The sequence below is a fragment of the Spermophilus citellus genome (assembly GCF_964194105.1).
Source record: "Spermophilus citellus genome assembly, chromosome: 2".
In the NCBI taxonomy this organism is placed as follows: Eukaryota; Metazoa; Chordata; class Mammalia; order Rodentia; family Sciuridae; genus Spermophilus; species Spermophilus citellus.
The window spans coordinates 51,022,190-51,042,607 of record NC_138183.1 but is presented as its reverse complement, the minus strand read 5'-3'; the positions used below and the strand labels follow the sequence as shown (position 1 = coordinate 51,042,607).

The 20,418-nt window shown below is 34.9% G+C and overlaps 1 protein-coding gene across 3 annotated transcripts in view; it reads left to right on the top strand.

Moving 5' to 3' along the window:
* Positions 1–20,418, top strand: part of FOCAD (focadhesin) — a 283,295-nt gene that overhangs the window by 237,697 nt on the left and 25,180 nt on the right. For all 3 annotated transcript variants that reach the window (XM_081282574.1, XM_081282573.1, XM_081282575.1), the window contains 5 exons: positions 782–904; positions 1,351–1,428; positions 2,107–2,178; positions 3,500–3,602; positions 5,427–5,507. In XM_081282574.1, coding sequence (XP_081138700.1) covers positions 782–904; positions 1,351–1,428; positions 2,107–2,178; positions 3,500–3,602; positions 5,427–5,507 — 457 coding nt within the window. The remainder of the gene's footprint in view (positions 1–781; positions 905–1,350; positions 1,429–2,106; positions 2,179–3,499; positions 3,603–5,426; positions 5,508–20,418) is intronic.

Here is a 20,418-nt window from a genome sequence, read left to right as displayed (position 1 = left end):
GCCAGCTTCAACAACTTAGCAAATCCCTGAGCAACTCCACGAGATTGTCTCAAAATTAAAAATAAAATGGGGTGTGGATGTGGCTCAGTGGTTAAGCGTGCCTTAAGGTTCAATCTCTGGTATCCACCCCCCAGAAAAAAAAGTAGAATGATGGTGGCCAGAGGCTACTGGGGAGAGAAATGGGGAGTTACTGTTTGGGAACTGAGTTTCTGATTTTCAAGACAAAAAGATATGGTTGCACAACAATATGAATGTACTTAATGTCACTGAACTGGTATTCGTGGTTTAGATGGTAAATTTTATATGTATTTTGCTAAAATCAGATTTTAAAAAATTAAAATTACACATGCTATAGAATTTCCCTAGTTGTATTTTATTATTTTTATAAAAAAGCTTTCTCTAAAGTCCTTATATTAACTATATTGGGTTATGGCAGAATGCACTGATTGAAGGTTAATGGGATTGTTACTGTGTTATGTTTGTAAGCCTGCTCACTTGTATTCAGAATATGTTGCTCAATAGTGCAGTATTATTTTCCCCAAATAAACTACTCACTGCAGCTAAATTCTTTGCAATGACTGTAGTTTCTGTTACCAACCAAAGTCTAGGTTTAAAAACAAATAACAAAACTGTGATTTTTTTTTTTTTTTTTTTGGTTGACAAATAGAACATGTAAGTAGGATTAGGAGATACTAGAAAGGCTCATTTTGGCATGTATATAAATACTGCTGATCTATGTCTTTCTTTTTTCTCATGTCTTGTTTTTATTTATTTATACCAGACTTCAGGATTTTCCCTGGCATTAGGAAATGTAGTTCATGGTTTGTCTGTGTGTGGACATGGCAAAGCTGAAGACTTGGGCAACAAACTTCTCCCTGGATGGATCAAAACTGTTCTAGCAGAGGTAAAGGTTACCTCCCATATGCTACATTATGTTTTTATAAAGGAATAGGAACTACTTTATTGGACAATTTATAAGAACTGCTAAGATACATAGTTTAACAATAAAAGAACAGGCAATTTCAAATGAAAAGAGATGAATGGACTTTTAATCCCTTATAAATAATGCATCCTGTCAACCATTATGGTATTAAAATTATTTTGTCACTATTTTAATTTTAAAACAGTAGTATGCATTAAAAAATAAAAGCAAGAAGGCAGTTTTATCTAGCAACCTTAATCTATTTGGTTTATAGTCTGTTGCCACTTTTGTTTCACTTATAGAGATTATGTTTATTCTGCCAACTTAGTACCATTTGGCCTTTTATTTCTCTGTGTGTTAGTAAGTTTTGTAGAATCCCAGCCCAGGGAGCTCTTCCCTCTTGACATACTCTAATGCTTTGTTTCCAGGGCACTCCCACAATGCTTTGCCTGGCAGCTCTCCACGGCATGGTGGCCTTGGTAGGCTCTGAAGGGGATGTAATGCAGGTAAAAAAGGAACTATCAGTTGGGAAGAATCTAAAAGTGTACAGCCATAGATGGAGAATTCCCGCTATCTTAGTATGCTAATGATAGAGGAATACGTGCTCATGATAATAGTTCTACTGGGCTTTTCAATGCCTTGTTCTATGAAAAAGTGCTCTTGGACAAGAATTCTTTATGTAGGGTTTGTTTGCTGTTTCATTTGGCTTGTAGGAATTAAACCAAATTAATTAGGTACTTGTCCCAAGTTTTCCTGAGAAAAGTGATTGAATGATAAGGAATTTCAGAAGCCATTCACAAAAACCACCAGTGTGCATTCATAATGTCTAAGTTTATATCTGTGTAGGTGTTCTTTCACTTCAAAATGATTTCACAGTGGACATGTATGTGTAAATTTATATGTAATTCTAAAGGAGTGCCTTTGTTCATCCAGTGGAAGTTTATTGAATGACTACTGTGTGCTACGCTGCACAGGTACTTAAAAAAAATCAATCTCAAAGCATGGGCACTGCCTTTGAGGAGCTCACTTCCTTGTGTTTGAATTATATATGTTTGTCCTTATGTTTATAAGGACATATGATACATTATTCCATGGCTTAGAAGATGATTACTCATACACTGGGAATGTAATTATTTACTTCAGGGGTGGCAGGTAGTGATGGATATTTCTCCTTGTTCTTTTAGCTGAAGTCAGAAGCCATCCAGACTTCGCAGTTTCAAGGCAGACTTAATGAAGTCATTAGAACTTTAACTCAGGTGAGAAGAGAAATCTAAAATCCTTGGGTAGAAAAACAATTTTCTTCCTAGTCCTTCATCTTATTACATAATATAAAATGTTTTACCTAGAATATAGGGGAAATCTCTGGTTATTTGTGCTGAGTTCAAAGGGTATTTGGGAGGGCCATTTGGTCCTCTATTCACTGACAAAAACCTACTGCCTCTGGAAAAAAGAGAAAGCTGGCATTTTTAAAAGATAAGTTGGTACTGATTTCTCTTAACAATTACCACCTGACCCTGCAAGGAATAGGAGGCCCTCAGGACAAGGAAAATGAGTAGGTGATCCAGGGGCAGGGCAGATATCCATGAAGAATGGTCAAGAGATGCTAGTTCAGAGGCCACTGATAAAATATTTGGGTAAATCATTGTCATTGTTTCAATGTTACAATGACAATAAACATATTCCTCTGCTAAGAAATGTTTTTATCTTTTATTATTTTTATTTTTTTAAATGATTGTTTATTGCTTAAAATTTAAAGGTACTGAATGAAACATCACTGATGTTCCTTGAAACCTAAAGCAACTGCTGCTAATATTTGGCCATAACTTTCTTTAAGCATTCTTACTTTGTTTGCATAGTTGGTAGTCTTTCTTTATAAAGAACTTTATATCTTTTTATTTTCATTTAGCATATTTGTTTTCATTCTTATGAAATATGGCTGATTATAATATCTACCACATAAAGGAGTTTTAGTAATTCATGCTTTCAAAAGCAAACATAAATCTCAGGACATAAAAACTCTTTTGCATATATGAATATGAATATGCTCAAAAAAGGAATTCGGAAACTTTAAGTTGCTATAACTTGGGAGAAAAATCTATTGTTGGGGTAAAAATCTCACATTTTAAACTATTATTTTAAAAATGCTTATTCTGAATGATGAAGCAGTAATAGGACATTATTTAAAGAAAAGAAACAATATCATCTCCTTCCATTTTTAGAAGTGTGTTAGTTTTAAGCAACTTTTCTGCATTTTAAATTTTCTTTCACTGTTTTAAAGTTTCTTTGAGACCAGGCTAACTCAGTGGAACCTGGGAAAACCACTAGTACTTTCTGTTGTGATTGATTAATCAACTGGTTAATTGATTCATTCAGTAACTCAGCAACCACTTGTTGAGCACCTCTATGATTCAGATCTAGTATTTGAGACACATGAAATCTCATCTTGTCATAGAACTTCTACTTACCCGCCAAGCGATTAGCTCATAAAAGATTAGTGACTTTCTTTCTATATGTAACCTTTTATTGAATGGAGATTGGATTTTGCCCATTATTTAACTGTTGTATTTCCATCTATAGGTCACCAGTGTCTCTGGGGCTATTGGTGTTCAGTCAAATGCAATCTGGCTTCTAGGACATCTTCATCTCTCTACTCTGTCCTCAAATCAAAGCAGAACCTCTGGTAAGCGTAAGGTCCTAAAACACTGGAACTGGGAGTAATTGCTGACTCAGGCTCTGTATTTTGTTAAGAGCATGAATCTTCACATTAACCCTTAGTGGTGGGTATGACCATCTCTGTTTTTTCTGAGTTGGGTGTGAGTGGCCATCTGATTTGCCATGGGTCATGTGGTAGGCAGTTGTAGTTGCTCTCCGAACTCCGTGTTTCTTTACTCCTCCTCTTTGCTTCCTTAGAGGATAGTGTAGACATTCAGTTAACCTACATATCTTACAATGTAGAATCTAAGACTCTGGAAGATTATGTGATTTATATATAGAGTTAGTTGAGTGACAAACGCATAAATGAGGAGCCATGCCTGTGAAGCTTGAAACAGACTATTTTATTTTACTAGATGTAATGGTATTATGTTTCATTGAATGTCTCCTTTTGTATGGCTGGAATTTTTCTGGATCCTGGTTTTATTAAAATAATGGGGTAAGTACATTTAAAGATATATACCTCAGTGGTCTTAGAACTGAAATCCTTGGTCTTAACACAAAGCCTTTTCTATTTGTAGCTTTTTAATAAAAGCAATAAAAATATTTATAACCCCCACATACTTAATTTATGTTTGTACTTGAGATTTTTGGGGGGAAGGGTTAGTACATCTGCTCTTTGCTCTTTATAGAATTTGAACCCATGGGCTATCTTGGACCCAGGCCAGAAAGGTATAGGTACCAAAGATTCCTCATTAAAACTTTGTTTCATTTATCTCTGAAAGATCCTCTACTGATAGTGTTACCATAAGTCTACTGTGATTACTACTTCCTCCCTTCTATTACTCTGTAGCTATAGGAATAGGACATTGGTGCACAGGATAATTAACATAATTAACTTTAGACAGCTGGAAGTTGTCATATTAAAATGGGAAGATGATAAAGAAAACTTAGTTATGCTGGAATCTTTGGTATTGCTAATTTTGAGGCTCTTACTCAGTATCCTGGTAAGCTAGCGTATTTATGTCAGGCCTTACTTTTTTTATGTAGGCTTTTAATTGTCCTATTATGGGCTGCTTGGTCTGGCCCACATACACTCAACTCAGGTCATAGTGAATCATCTTACACCCAGGTTCTTTTGAACAAGTTGCCTGTGTGTCTGGAAAAATACAGCTACTTGTTCCTGATGGAATTTTCCAATTGAGCCATTTATTGCAGTAAAAACCATCTCATGAAACGATTATAGGGGACTGGGAGGAAAAGGATTTAGGAGACTCTCAGGACTCAACTAGCATAAATGTCACTGCCTCCATGTTCCAGGTCAGCAGCTACATATGGCTATTTGTCCATGTTGGTCACTTAGAGGTCTCTGTCTTAGGTAAGAGGCTGGTGCTGTTTATACCAAAAAATGCTTATGTTGAATTTACAAGGTTCAAATCTGATTCTGCATGTCCTGAAGTGGCCCCTAGAATAGCATTCTAAGCCTTAGGAAGCTCAGCCATCTCCTTGCTGATCCTGAGGAGTCACTGGATGGGAGGTCACTGATGTGACATTGTAAAAAGGATTTTTGTAAACCACTTCAGTCAAATATTCATCCTCTGTGATTTTTTTTTTTTTCAGTCTGCTGGGTTAGCCACCATTTTAGATTTGCCTGTATAGCTTAAGTGATTACTTCAAGGCCAGTCACTTAGTCTAATAGAATTAGTTGCAGCTACAGACTATTGTGCTGAGATTAATGGCATAAACATCTCCGCTTTGTCTCTAGGTTGATATGGCAGCATGAGATCATTATCTCTCCTTCATTAGTCTTGCCAAGTTCACTGGTTAATTTGATCATTTTCTGTCTCCACAGTTCCTACTGACTATAGCTATTTGCCTGAAAGCAGTTTTATTAGAGCAGCCATTGGCTTCTTCATTACAGGAGGAAAAAAAGGCAAGTGAGCACATTTTCTTGAATTTTGTCATTCTTTCTACATGTTAAGTAGGTTTGTATGCCCTAAGCATGCCTTTGTGGAATTAAACAGTACAAATCTGAAGGGGGTAGTGTTTTCTCTGCCAAACCATTTTTCTAATATATATAAGCTAGAGGCAAACTACAGTAATTGTTCCATAAATATACACACTGTATAGTCTCTTTAAATCACTGTCAGTGATCTTGAATGGCTCCATGAAAATCTTAATCTTCTATTGAGCCATTTCAAAAGACACACATTACTTTTCCTGTCTATTGTCAAGTGAATGTGATCTAAGAAGAGAAAACACCTGGTACATTTTGGGTCCCAGAACTGTCTGGGAAGTAAGTCTTGCCCCTGCACCTTGTAAGATCACATGGTGGTGTTGGAATCATTGGCTTCTAGGTCTTATTTTTAGTTTGTGTTCTTTTTCTCAGTACACATTTGTCCCTTTGTGATTCTGTGTGGCAGCCACCACATTAGCACACAAGCAATTTGGAAACAGATTTAATGCCCTGTTTTAACTGGCATCAGAGCAATGCCACACGAGTTATTGAATGTGTGTTCTTTAGTGCTACACGTATACTTTTTGAAGCCACCAGCTTCATTAATGTAGTATTCCTCATTGATGTTTGCTGGTTTTATTCTTTCTTGGTTTGGCAAAATGAGTACCTATACTGTAGCAAGACCATTATGACTGTGGGAAGAAAAAACTTTTTAAACAAATCAAAATTAAAAACTAGAAGAAATATGGAGGAAACAGTTTGATTGATGAAGGTTATGGAAGAATAAAATCTCACCATTGGAAAGGAATTTAAAGGTCACATTGTCTGATTTCCCACTGAATACAGTAATCCTGGAGCTTCCAGATTATGAATAATTATCATAGCCTGGAGACATTTCTTTAATTTCTGGAGTTCTAGAATATGTGATATTATCCTCTGGTTGTTTGTTAGCATTATTTGCTTTTAATTATCCTTAATAAAAACTGACATATGTCATTGTTGTACATGACACAGGTATTGACAAACATTGTGTATTATGTATAATTTGCAAATTATTTTAGTGATTATATTGCTATGAATTAAGTCTACTTAAAATAGATAAAGATGTCTCCATTAGTAAGAAATTCAATTCTTACTAAATAAGCATCTAAAATTTCCATGGCCAGAATGATACTAGCACAATATATTTTTGCTATGTTTTTGTTAGGTTGCTCATTTTTATAAAATTTTTAAATGATGATAAGGTAAGATATTTTGGGGAGAAATAAAGTCAAATCGCCTGGGTCAAATGAAAGATTCTTTTCCTGCTCAAGTGAATAAAATGTCAGTTGACTCCCCAGACCAGTATTTCTTAGCAGAAATGAATTTTCTCTGAATCTTATGGGGAACTTTTTGTTAAATATAATATTTTTATGATTATGGAGTCATGGCACAGCAGGATCTGTTCTGCTCTAAGACTGAAAAATCAGGTTGTGACCGAATCAGTGTTGTGATATGCAGTCTTGCTGAAAGCTATTTTAAAACTGATAAATGAAGTATTTAAAAAAGCCATATTACCAATTGGATTTTTGGCATTTTCAGGTTGTGGGAGAGGGCTGCCTTCTTGTCAGGTTTGCTGACTAGATTCAGAGGAAAGTCTATTCAGCCTTACACATTACTAATGATGACCCCAGAGGAGTGGGGGCCGTGGGAGGCTGACCTCCGCCTCCGAAGCCCATTTACAAAAACAAAACCAGACCCTGCTCTATGGGACTAAATGGGATGGCCAAAAGCGGAGGTGTGCATGCAAACGAGTGTTTTCTTCTTCAAAATGCCCAGCTCATTTGAATTTTAATAACTCCCTTCTGAAGCAGCTTTTGAGTTTAAATGTCTGGATGTCACTCACCAGAGCTCAGTGGGGCTGCTGATAGGAAGGATGACAACTTTGGTGAACTCTTTTGAGGAAGAAATGGTTTTAGAGAAGAAAACTCATGCTTGGCGTAGGCTGAAGATAGTAAACTTCAGGGATGGCTTGGTTTCACTGCCTCCGTGGGCTCTCTGTAACTAACATTAACTCACAAGAGGAAAGTGATGGGTTGTCTCTGAGCCACACTTATGCCAGGATGAGATTGGGCATTGTGATTTTCATCCTAGCCAATCAAATTTTGAGATAGCAAACATACTAATCGGCTTTCTGAGGCTCAGGAAGCCTTTCTTTGCTCACTTTATACTTATGTGATAGGACAGACAGGATGTTCATGGCATGTTCATTCCTTCACAGAGGCAGACCGTTGAAAACCATACCAAGTCAATGAACTTCATTCAGTTTCTAAAGATTTCAGTTCATGGCTTTGAATGTAATTGCTTTTTGTATACCATTTAACATTCCTCTGCTTCCCTGATAGCCCTGGCCTCCTCCTATCAGATGTATCCTTACCCTTTGTGCTCATTCTCTTTTTCTGTGGACATTTCTTCACTCTGCTAGGCTTAAAATTCTCCTATCATGAATTATTCCTTCTGATAAAGGCATCTAATTTTTTTTTCTTTATGATTTTTTTTCTACTCATTTATTCTTTATTTCTAATCTTTGTTTTCTCTATCACATTCAGATTCCATTGTTTATCTGCCTCTTTTACAGAATATTGAAGAAGTATTTAAAGTGTTTAATAAAGGTATTATCTCTTTCTGATGCTAACATTAGATATTTCTACATAATAGGATTATTTTTGTTGTCATTCTGTTACTGAGTAATTTGACTCAGTAATACTTTCCAAGCTTATATTTTTTCATTAGGGCTCTAAAGTTCACAGTAGTCTCATCTGACAAAAATATATAAGATATATATATATATCTTATATATGTGTATAGTGTATAGTGTGTATAGTTCTTATGAATGGCATTTCCTTCTTAATATGAGTTGATTGGTCAGTGATCTGTGTGTATAAGTAGACTTGTACACAAATGTTATAAACATTAAAATGGGTGTATTCTTGGTCATTTTGGATTTTAAGCATGAGATAGTTGTTGAGAAGAAATCTAGCCAAAGGAACAGAATTAGTGAGCTGAGTATAGAATAATATGAGAAAGTGGTCTGCTTTTTGATGAAATTATGGAGTTGGTTGCCAAGACTATGTATAATTTTTATAATATTTTAGCTTAGTAATATTTTACCTATACAACTCTTTAAAAATATCATGAGAAATAAGTACAGGTGTAAAATACTGTGTTCAAAAGTGATATAAAGAAGATAAAGGAAAGACAGGATGAATCTAATATGACTTTCCTATTCACATATATGAATACACCACAGTGAATCTCCACATCACATATATCCACAAGACTGGGATCTTAATTAGAATAAGACATACTTCATGTTTGTATAAATGTGTCAAAATATACTCTACTGTCATGTATAACTAAAAAGAACAAATAAAATAAAAAAAGAACCTCCCATAATTCACCACCTAGAGACAGCAACTATATACACAACATTGTATATCCCCCTGTATGTGTGTAGGTATTATATTCATAAGGTTTATATTATCTTATATGATTTTTAAAAATTTAATGAATTTTCACAAAAATGGACACTTACCACTTATCTCCTCCAAAAAGAGGCTTGGAAGAAGTATAGAAAGAATCCCATTGCATCAGTTTCTGAACAGTTGTCTATAGAGGATGTTTTTCATGGGTTTTATCTTTTATTTATTGTTTTGGAACACAGGATTGAACCCAGGGGTGCTTTATCACTGAGCCACACCTTCAGACCTTTTTTTTTTTTTTTAATATTTAGAGATACAGTCTTGCTAGGTTGCTTAGGGCCTCAATAAGTTGCTGAGGCTGGCTTTGAACTTGTGTTCCTCCTGCCTCAGCCTCCCGAGTTGCTGAGATTAGAGGCATGAGCCACTGTTTTATCTTTGTTGCAAACATTAAAATGTGTGGAAGGAAAAAGTCAGTGATTATCCCATGAATCTATAAATATTAATTTTAAATGTTACTTTTTAAATTAATGTTTTTATACACATACAATTTTTACACATTTCCATGTTTATGTGTATTTGTATTTTTTAACTTGATATTATAAACATTTTCCCATTCCCCATATATCTATCTCCATTGTTAATATTTTTAGATGTTTGTAGAATATTTTATCAAGTTGGTGAGTCCTAATTAACTTGATCATTACTCTATTGGTTATTAAATTTTTCCATCATAGTAAATATCTTTATGAATGTAGCTGTCTCTCGTCTGCAATATCTTTCCTTAGGATAAATTCTCAGCAGTTTATTAGTGGACAAGAGTCTGATGATGTGGTGACCAGGGGAACGGCATGGCCTCTTTGCTCTTCAGAAGGATCATGCCAGTTTTCGATTCATCAGCCTTGTATGAATATGTAGAGCACTGTATCTTAGAGGATAAAAGCACAGGAGCTGGACTGCCTGAGTTCATATCCCACTACCACTGTTTACTGTCTCTCCAACTCAGGCAAGCCTCCTAAGACCCTAAGCCTCAGTTGCAAAATGGAGAAAATAATTGAATCTTCTTTATAGAACCCTTTGTAAGGATTTTGAGTCACTTTATGTAATTCTACTTAGTAAACAAAGAATAAACCCCTCTAGTTATAGTATCATATTACAAAGCAAAACAAATAGATAAGCCAAAGATGATAATAAAAATGAGTCAGAATGCTTTTATTTGCATTCATTGTCAGAAAGGATGAACATTTTTGCATATATTTACTGAATTATTCAAGAGATTTTTATAATTAAATTTTAGCATTTCTTTTTTATTAATTTTTTTGTTTTAGTTATACATGACAGTAGAATGTACATCTTATATAGCATTTCTTTTTAAAACTTAGTGTGTTTTAACTTTTTATTTTGAGATAATTTAGACTTACCAAAGAGTCACAAGAATTTACAGAAAAGTTGCAAACATTTCTCTGCCTGTAAGGAAAAACTCCCATATCCCTTCACCCAGGGACCCCCCCGCCATTGACATATTTACTTGGAAAGATCTAATCCAGAAGGTACTTGTGTGTTCACTTAGTCTTCTTCAGTCTGAAACTTTTCCTGTATCCTATCATGTTTCAAGATTAAAAGCCAGTTATTTTATAGAATGCTCTTCAATTTGGATTTGCCTGATGTTTCTCCTATGGAGTCAGGTCACTCATTTTTAGTGGGAATATCACAGAAATGGAACTCTCTTTTTCTCATTGTAACCCATCAGCTGGCACAGGGTATCCTTCTCCTACTGATGTCTCCTAGGTTTCTCCATATGAAGTTATTATTTTCTTTATCATTAATAAAAATTTTTTACTTTTAAATGTCCTATTTTCACCCACTAGTTTTAGTATCCTTTAATGTATCTTGCCTGAATTACTAGTATGATAATTGCCAAAAAATGATTTTTAAGTTCTATCATTCTATGTACATTACTTTGGTAGGCATTCTACTTTAAGGAGGCTTTCCTTCCTTCCCTTCTTCCCTCTCTCCCTTCCTTTTCATTAGTATGAACTCTTAATTTCATATTTTATTTATTCGTTATTCAATTGTATTCATTATTTTGATCTTCAGATTGTCCCAGATTTGACCAGTAAGTACTTCTGCAAGTGACTCTTGTGTCCTTTTGACCCGATCCTGTCATTCTCTGAGTTCTTTATTGCTGTATGACCCAGGGAGTTATTGTAGGCTTATCTAGTACTATCTTCAGCCCTGTAACAACTAAGCAGCCCAGATTCCTTGTAGCAGGAATGATATTTAGAAACTTAAGATCTGACTGCAGAGTGTCTCATTGCTACCAGGAAAAAAAAAATCACAGTTCCCTGGCCTGCTCAGTGGATAGAGCTAGAAAATATATGTTTGCTCTTTAATGTGTGTATTTATTTCTATATGTATATTTATTTATATTTATATCTATATATCGCCATGAACTCCCACTGATATCTGTAGTTCCAGTTCAGCACCACCAGGGTTCATTCTACCTTTCTCTATTTTCATATTTTAATTCCTTCCTCTCTCAATAAAACATTTGGCTCCCCTTATTAGTAATATATTTACTCATTCACTCAATCTCATATGTACCCAATCTCCTGTCCCTACTGGGCCATGGTCCTGCAACACACTGCCTTCCTCACTCAGGTTCTCATATTCCCTGGGTGCCCTCTCCTCTGACCCTTGACTTGGTGGCCCTTCCTGGTGCTAAAGAACCTGGGATGTTTTTATTCCTGGGAACTCTGAATGTCGTTGAAGTATTTGCTCTTAAGAAAATATCCTACCAACTTTTAGTATCTGACTGATGACTCAGAATGGTCAATTATTTCCACTAACCGTCCACAAATCTGCCATGCTATAATTATCTCTGCCTGTGTTTTCTACTTTGTCTAGAAAAACTTCCTCATTGTTTCCATCTTGATTTGAACATTCTTTTTTGTAAGATAGGGCCTTCCCTGATGTTCTTAGTTACATTAGATTTCATATGTGATGCATTCCTATATATTTTTCATAGTATTTCACATATATGTCATTATTTACTTTATTGTTCAATTTGTTGTTTAAAGTCTTCCTCATTAGACTATAATTTCGTCAATGGCAGGAGAAACATCTGTGTTTTATCCTAAATACTTAGAACAGACTACCTGGCTTGTAAAAGTATTCAAATACTTGTTGATCTACACACATATATGCACACGTTTGTGTGCTTGTGTGTGTACTTAAAATAGTTCTCATCAAAATCATCTCTAGCAACTCTGAAAATAGAGAAAGTAAAGACATGTCCCTACCATACAAGTGATGTGATGCTGGGGATGGAAAATATACACACCCTGGCTGTAGCCTACTTGTTGCCTGACTCTTCCTGATCTAGTAACACATGTGCATTGTGGAATTGCGATCTGATCCTTGGTGTAGCCAAAGTATGTGCGATAATGGGTCCTGTTGTAATGCAGTATGTTCGGATATGCCATTTATAACTTTGAAGCTGTCAAATGGATGAGAGATTTAAAGCAACTTTGTATTTAGATTTCAAAACATCTGGATCTTTTTAACAAGTACCCGTAGGCATTCTCAGTTTCAAATCTATTGTTCATAAAGCATTACAGTATTTCTTCTTATCTAAGACACTTGTTTGAAGACAGAGCAACAAAACAGGAACTGATCTTTCCTGTTGTTTAGATTTGGAGTCTTTTTGTCCCATGCCAGTGATCTCTTCTCCATGGACTTTGGGACTCCCTTTCTTTCTATAACCCCTCCCGCCCAAATTCATGGGACTGCCAGATATTTTCTCTATTCTAACAGTTACTGTAGTTCCCTTCATTCCAGTTAATGTCAGAATTTGTTCCCTGCAAATATAGTGAAACTTCTTTTGTGATTCTAGGTATGTTCCTTGGAACTGATTTTCTGCCCTTTTAAATGTAAAAGATTCATTGCATTAGGCACGGACATGATTTTCAAACCATTTTACAAGTTCTTGTTTCTGACACTTGCTTGTATATCAGGTCAATTCTAGCAAATATAGAAGCAATACGTAAAGTGTATAGTAAAGTGCAGTCAGTGGAGAAAGTTCCATTGTCCTGTCAAAGGAAAGCTCATTGTCTGAGCAATAAAACATCTGAAAAATGGCCATATTTCACAAAAGGTCCTAGTGTTACAGGACTGATTAGATGCCTTTTCTTGGCTCCCCACATCCTCTGGAAACTGCAGATTTTTCTGTATTTCTGCCAAGGATCTAGAATAAAATTTTGTGTAATATTGAAAGCATTCAATCTAAAAAAGTTTCTAAATAGAAGTCTGTTTATAAAATATCAATTTCCAACACAGAATTGTATACATTTCCTTTAATAGGAGACAAATGTTATTCCATGCACATATTTACTGTAACTTCTGTGATTTTATCAGGCCATTTCCATGAATCATGTATCAAAAGGACATTTAAAAAGCAAATTAATTTTTGTGTTTCTGTTGTGAGAAACCAAAGACTCCAATTTGTAGCCAACATTGAATAGGAACACTTGCCACAAATGTGTCATCAGTATAGAATTATGTGAATAGCCAACCAGTTAGCTCCTATCTCAGCTTGTTATATTTACCACAAAATTGACCACCCTGATTTTGTCTCTTTTTTTTTTCCTTTTCTGTTTGTCTTCTCATTGCAGTATAAGCTCCATGAGAATAGAAACTGTTCTGTCTTGTTCAAGTCTGTCACCATTATTAGGAACAGTATTTGACACCTAATAGCTACTCAATAAATGTTTGAATGAATGAATATAAATTTAATTACCTTCTTTGTCAGGAATTATTGAAATTGCATTGATTAACTCTGATAATATTTCCGGAGCTCCCAGTATTATATCTCAAAAAGAAATAAAGCATGAACTAATGGGAGCACATTATAGGAAAGTGGGAGGAGTGTTGAGCTTCAGTATTGTTTTTTTAAGAGAGAGAGAGAGAATTTTTTAATATTTATTATTTAGTTTTCAGTGGACACAACATGTTTATTTTATTTGTATGTGGTGCTGAGGATTGAGCCCAGCGCCCCGCACATGGCAGGCGAGCGCGCTACCGCTTGAGCCACATCCCCAGCCCGTGCTTCAGTATTTTTGAAAAGCAAAAAGGTGTTGGGGGCAGACAGTGGAGGGCTCACTACTAGTTTTAACTTACTATGTTGATAGGAAGAGAGGCCAACTAGTCAAGAGGTTGTGGAGTGTTTGGCTAGACTAAGAGATGTGCTGATTTTGAGACTGTTCTTTTCTCTAAAATATGGAAAAAAGACCTGAAGTAGAAGTAAGGATTTATTGTTGTCAACACATAAGTAATATTTGAAACTCAGCATGGACAAGCTCAGGCAGTGAGAATCTATAGAAGAATATAGAAGCTTAGGGAAGCAATTATTTCAAGAATGAGGGCATGATGCAGTTTCAGATGGAAAAGAATGGGGAAAAAAAAGACTTACAAATGCTGGTGAATTGGGCATTTAGGTGGCCAATAGAAATCTTAGTAAGGGCAGTTTCAGTGGAGTGGTGGGGCTAATACCTAGGTAGCAATGGTGTTAGGGCACTTTTTATTGTAGACAGTTATGACTTACTTAAATGGATGCAAAAGTAAAAATATTTACTACAAGGATTCCTAGGACTCCCAGAAATACAAGGGCAAAAATTCTCTTCCTAGTTCATGTGTTCATTCATTCTTTCTCTTTCTTTCCTTCCCTTCCCTTCCCTTTTTCTTTCTTCTTCTTTTATTTTCTCTTTCAGGGCATGCATGGTATCAATTTCTCTTAGGTTTTCTACATTTTTCTCTAAAGACTGCTTCATGCCTTCTCTGCTTCTTATATACATAACACAAAACTTACCCTTTTAACCATTATAAAATATACATTCAGTAGTATTGAATGCCTTCACAGTATTGTACTACCATCTTCACCCTCTGCTTCTAGAATGTTTTCATCACCCCAACAGGAAACTTAGAACTTATTGAACGCTTGTTCCCCCTTTCCCACTTCCTTCAACCCCCAGCAATCAATAATCTGCTTTTTACCTCTATGGATTTGCCTTTTCTGAGTATTGCATTTGAATGGAGTCACATAATACGTGGCCTTTTGTGTCTGGATTCTTTCAAGTGGAGTGTCTTCAAAGTTCATCCGCGTTGTAGCAGCTATCTACCTCATTTCTTTTTATAGCTGAATAATAACCCATTGCATGGACATGCCCACATTTTATCTATTAATCAGTCAATGGACATTTGGGTCGTTTTTACATTTTGGCTGTTCCAAGTATTGCTGCTTTGAACAGTGTGTACAAGTTTTTATTTGAACACCTGTTTTTAATTCTTTGGGGTATATATATCTAGGAGGGGAAGAACTGGATCATATGGGATTTCTGTTTAACTTTTTGAGAAACTGCCAAACTTTCTTCACAGTGGCTGCACTATTCACATTCCCATCAACAATATGTGACAGTTGCATTTTCTTCACATGATTGCCAACTATTTTCCATTTTATTATTATGATTGCCATCTGATTGGATGTGCAGTGGTATCTTTTGAGGCTTTGATTTGCACTTCCCTAATAACTAATGATGTTGAGCATCTTCTTATATCCTTGTTAACCATTTGTGTATTTTCTTTGGAAAATTCTCTTTTAAACCTTTGTTTTTAAAAAGTTAGGTTATCTTCTTATAGTTGAGTTGTAAGAGTTCTTGGTGTATTCTGGATGAGACTCATATCTGTGACTGGAAAATTCTTTCATCCTATAGCTTGTCTTTTCACTTTCTTATTTCTCTGCACAAAATTTTTTAACTTTGAAAGTCTAATTTTTTTTTTTGTTCTGTTGCTCGTGTATTTGATGTCAAACTAAGAATACATTACCAAATCCAAGGCCAACAATTACTCCTATTTTTTTTTCCTTTAAGAGTTTAATTGGTTTAGACCTTATATGTAGGTTGTTAGTCCATTCTGAGTTAATTCTCATACATAGTATAAGGTAAGGTGATCAACTTCGTTTTTTTGCATATGGATTCCTAGTTGTTTCAGCACCATATGCTTTTTGTTTGTTTGCTTATTTTGTTTTTTTGCAGTACTGGGGATTGAACTTAGGGCCTTGCATATGCTAGGCAAATGCTCATGCCATTCAGTGGCATCCCCAGCCCTCAGCATCTATTTTTTTTTAAAGCATCATTTGTTGGGGCTGGAGATGTGGCTCAAGCAGTAGCGCGCTTGCCTGGCATGCATGTGGCCTGGGTTTGATCCTCCACACCACATACAAATAAAGATGTTGTGTCCGCCAGAAAAACTAAAGAATAAATGATAATAATAATAAAAAGCATCAATTTGTTTGTTGAAGAGTCAATTCTGTCCTCTATTGAATGGTCTTGACACCATTGTTCAACATCAATTGACTGTAATGTGTGGGTTTGTTTTGGATTCTCAATTCTATCTCACTAGTCTATATGTGCCTACATCATACTGTTTTGACTACTGTGGCTCTACAGTTAAGTTTGAAATTGGTGTGTGTGAATCCTCCACATTGCTCTTTTTCAAGATTGTTTGGCTATTTGGGACCTCTGCAATTCCTTAATAATTTGAAGATTAGTTTTTCAATTATGCCAAAAAGGTTCTTGGAATTTTGATAAGGATTGCATTGATTCTGATAGGGATTACATTGAATTTGTAGATCACTTTGAGTCATACTGTCATCATAACAATGTTAAGTATTATACTCCAAGACCATGAAATGTTTTCCCATTTGTTTAGGTCATCTTTTATCTCCTTCACCAATATTTTGTACTTCCCAGTGTATAAATCTTTTATGTTGGATAAATATATTCAGAAGTATTTTGTTCTTTTGAGTGCTATTTCCAAGTAGAATTGTTTATTAATTTCTTTTTTCCAATTATTCACTGTTGCAATATAGAAACAATTTTTGTTTTTTGATCTGATTCCCTGCAACTTTTAAAAATTCTTTTATTCTATTAGTTTTTTTAAAAAAGATTCTCTGGGATTTTCTATGTATAGGATCATGTCATCTGCAAACGCAGTTTTATTTCTTTCTTTCCAATTTGAATGCCTTTTATTTATTTTTCTTTCCTAACTGTTATAGGTAGAACATTCAAGATGAAGTGGTGACAGTGAACATTGTGTCTTACTTCTGGTCATAGAGGAGACACTTTCAATCTCTTACCATTGCGTATGAGGTTAGCCATGGGTTGCTTTTCATAAATGCCCTTTATCTTGTTGAGATAATTCCATTCTGTTTTTGGTGTTCTGAGTATTTTTATCAGGCAATGGTGTTGGATTTTGTTTTTAAAAAATTGATAATCAATTCAGATTGTCATGTGGTTTTAAATTTCTCTTTATTTTTTATTTTCATTTTTTGTGGTGCTGGGGATTGAACCCAGAGCCTTGTGCATGCAAGGCAAGCACTCTACCAACTGAGCTATATCCCCAGCCTCTAAAATTTTCTTTATTAATGTTGTGTATTACACTAGCTAATTTTCTTATGTGAAACCACTCTTAAATTTCTGGAATAAATCCTGATTGTCATGGCATATAATCCTTTTAATATGTTATTGGATTAGGTTTGCTAGTGTTTCTTTCAGAATTTTTTGATCTATATTTATAAGGAATATTGCCTTTAGTTTTTTCTTTTTCCCTTAATTATTGTCTAGCTTTGATGTCATCTTAATGCTGGTCTTACAGGATAAGTTAAACAGTGTTCCATTTTCTTCTTCTTCTTCTTCTTCTTCTTCAAGCAACTGAAAAAGATGGGTGTTAATTCTTTGCATGTTTGATAGAATTCACTAATGAAGCTTTCTGTTCCTGGACCTTTCTTTGTTGGAATATTTTTTTAAATTACTGATTTGATACCCTTACTTGTTGTGGGTTTGTTCATAATTTCTATTTATTCCTGAGTCACTTCATAGTTATGTTTTTCTAGGAATTTTTGTACTTAATATAGATTATCTAATTTGTTAGCATATAATTTTTCTTTATTTTTATTGGTGCATTATAATTTGTACATAATGGTGGGATTCATCGTTACATATTCGTACATGCACACAATTTAACAATATTATTTGGCCGATATCATTCCCCAGTATTTCTCCTTTTCCTCCTCTCCTCCTTCCCCCTAGTACTCTCCTCTACTCTTCTATTCTTTCCTTCAGTTTTCATGAAACCTCCCCACCACACACACCTTTCTTTTGCTTTTTCCTCTCTAGCTTCCATATATGAGAGAAAACATATCACCCTTGACATTCTGAATTTGGTTTATTTTGCTTAACATGATATTCTCAAGTTCTATTCATTTTCCTGAAAATGCCATAATTTTATTCTTCTTAATGGCTACATAAACTACATTGTATATGTATGTCACATTTTCTTTATGTATTCATTGATTGACAGAGACCTAGGCTGGTTCCATAGTTTGGTTGATGTGAATTGTGCTGCTATAAACATGGGTATGCATGCATCACTGTAATATGCTGACTTAAATTCTTTAGGATAAATGATAAGGAGTGATATAGCAAGTCATATTGTGCTTCCATTTCTTGTCTTTTGAGGATCCACCATACTGATTTCCAAAGGATTATGCTAATGTACAATCCCACCAACAGTTTGAAAGTGTTCCTTTTTCTCCACATCCTTCACAGCATTTATTATTGTTTGTATTCTTGATGGCTGCCATTCTAACTGAAGTGAGATAAAATCTCAATGTCATTTTGATTTGCATTTCCCTAATTGCCAACAATGTTGAACATTTTTTCATGTATCCGTTGGTATTTCTATTTCTTGAGAAGTGTCTGTTTAGTTTGTTTGCCCATTTATCATTTTTATATTAATTTTATTAAGTTCTTTATATATTATGGATATTAATCCTCTGTCAAAAACCAGCTAGCAAAGATTTCTCTCTCATTCTGTAGGTTCTTTCTTCATATTCTTAATGAAGTTTCCTTTGCTGTGCAGAATCTTTTTAATTTGATGCCTTCCCATTTATTAATTCTTGGCATTATTGGTCCTGTTGAGAAAATCATTGCCTGTACCTATATGTTGGAGTCTTGACTCTGTTTCCCTCTGCCCCAGGAGTTTCATAGGTTCTGTTATATCCTAGGTCTTTGATCCATTTTCAATTTACTTATGTGCAGGGTGAGAATTTAGAACCTAGTCTCATTTTTCCACATAGAGACAACTAGTTTTCTTATTATCATTTGTTAAGGATGCTGTCTTTTCTCCAGTATATGTGTTTGGTACAGGTGTCAAGGATCAGATGGCTGTATCTGTATGGGTTTGTCTCTGCATCTTTTGTTTTGTACCATTCATTGGTCTGTGTCTGTTTTTATGACAGTAGCATGAAGTTTTTGTTTCTATAGCTCTGTCATGTAATTTGAAGTCAGGTAGTTTGAAGCCTCCGGTATTGCTTTTTTGACATAGAACTGCTTTGACTATTCTCAGTCTTTTATTCTTCCAAATGAATTTTAGGAATATTTTTTGTTCTATGAAGAATGTCATTGGCATTTTGATGGGGATCACATTGAATCTATACATAGCTTTAGGTAGTATGGCCATTTTAACAATATTGATTCTGCAGATCCATGAATATGGAAGGTATTTCTGTCATCTTGTGTTTTCTTCAGTTTCTTTCTTCAGTGTTCTATAATTTTCATTGTAGAGGTCTTTCGCTTCCTTGGTTAGATTTATTCCTAGGTATTTTATTATTTGTGGGGGTGCTCTTATGAATGGGATTGTTTTCCTGATTTCTTTCTCAGCAGCTTCATTATCAGGATATAGGAAAGATTTTGATTTTGCAACCTGTTAATTTGCTGAATTTGTTTATTAACTGTAGCAGTCTTCTGGGGGAGTATTTTGGATCTTCTAAGTGTAGGATCTCAAAATGTGCAAACATTGATAATTTGACTACTTTCCTTACTTTATTTCTTATATTTACTTCTCTTGTCTACTCTCTCTCTCTGTTTTCTATAATCTTTCTCTTTTTTCTATAATTTCTAGTACACTATTGAATAGGAGTGGTAAGAGAAGACATCCTCATCTTGTTTTGAATTTTAAAGGAAATGCTTTCAGTTGTTACCCGTTCACTATGATGTTGGCTTTGGGTTCATCATTTGTAGCCTTCTTTTAAAAAAAATATTTTTTTTTAGTTGTAGTTGGACACAATACCTTTATTTTATTTATTTATTTTTATGTGGTGTTGAGGTTCGAACCCAGAGTCTCACACGTGCAAGGCGAGCGCTCTGCTGCTGAGCCACAACCCCAGCCCATCTATAGCCTTTTTGATGAGGTAAATTCCTTTCATTCCTAGTTTCTTTAGTGCTTTTATCATGAATGGGTGCTGAATTTTGTTGAAGGCTTTCTCTGCATCTATTGAGATGACTGTGATTTTTGTTCCTAATTCTATTTATATG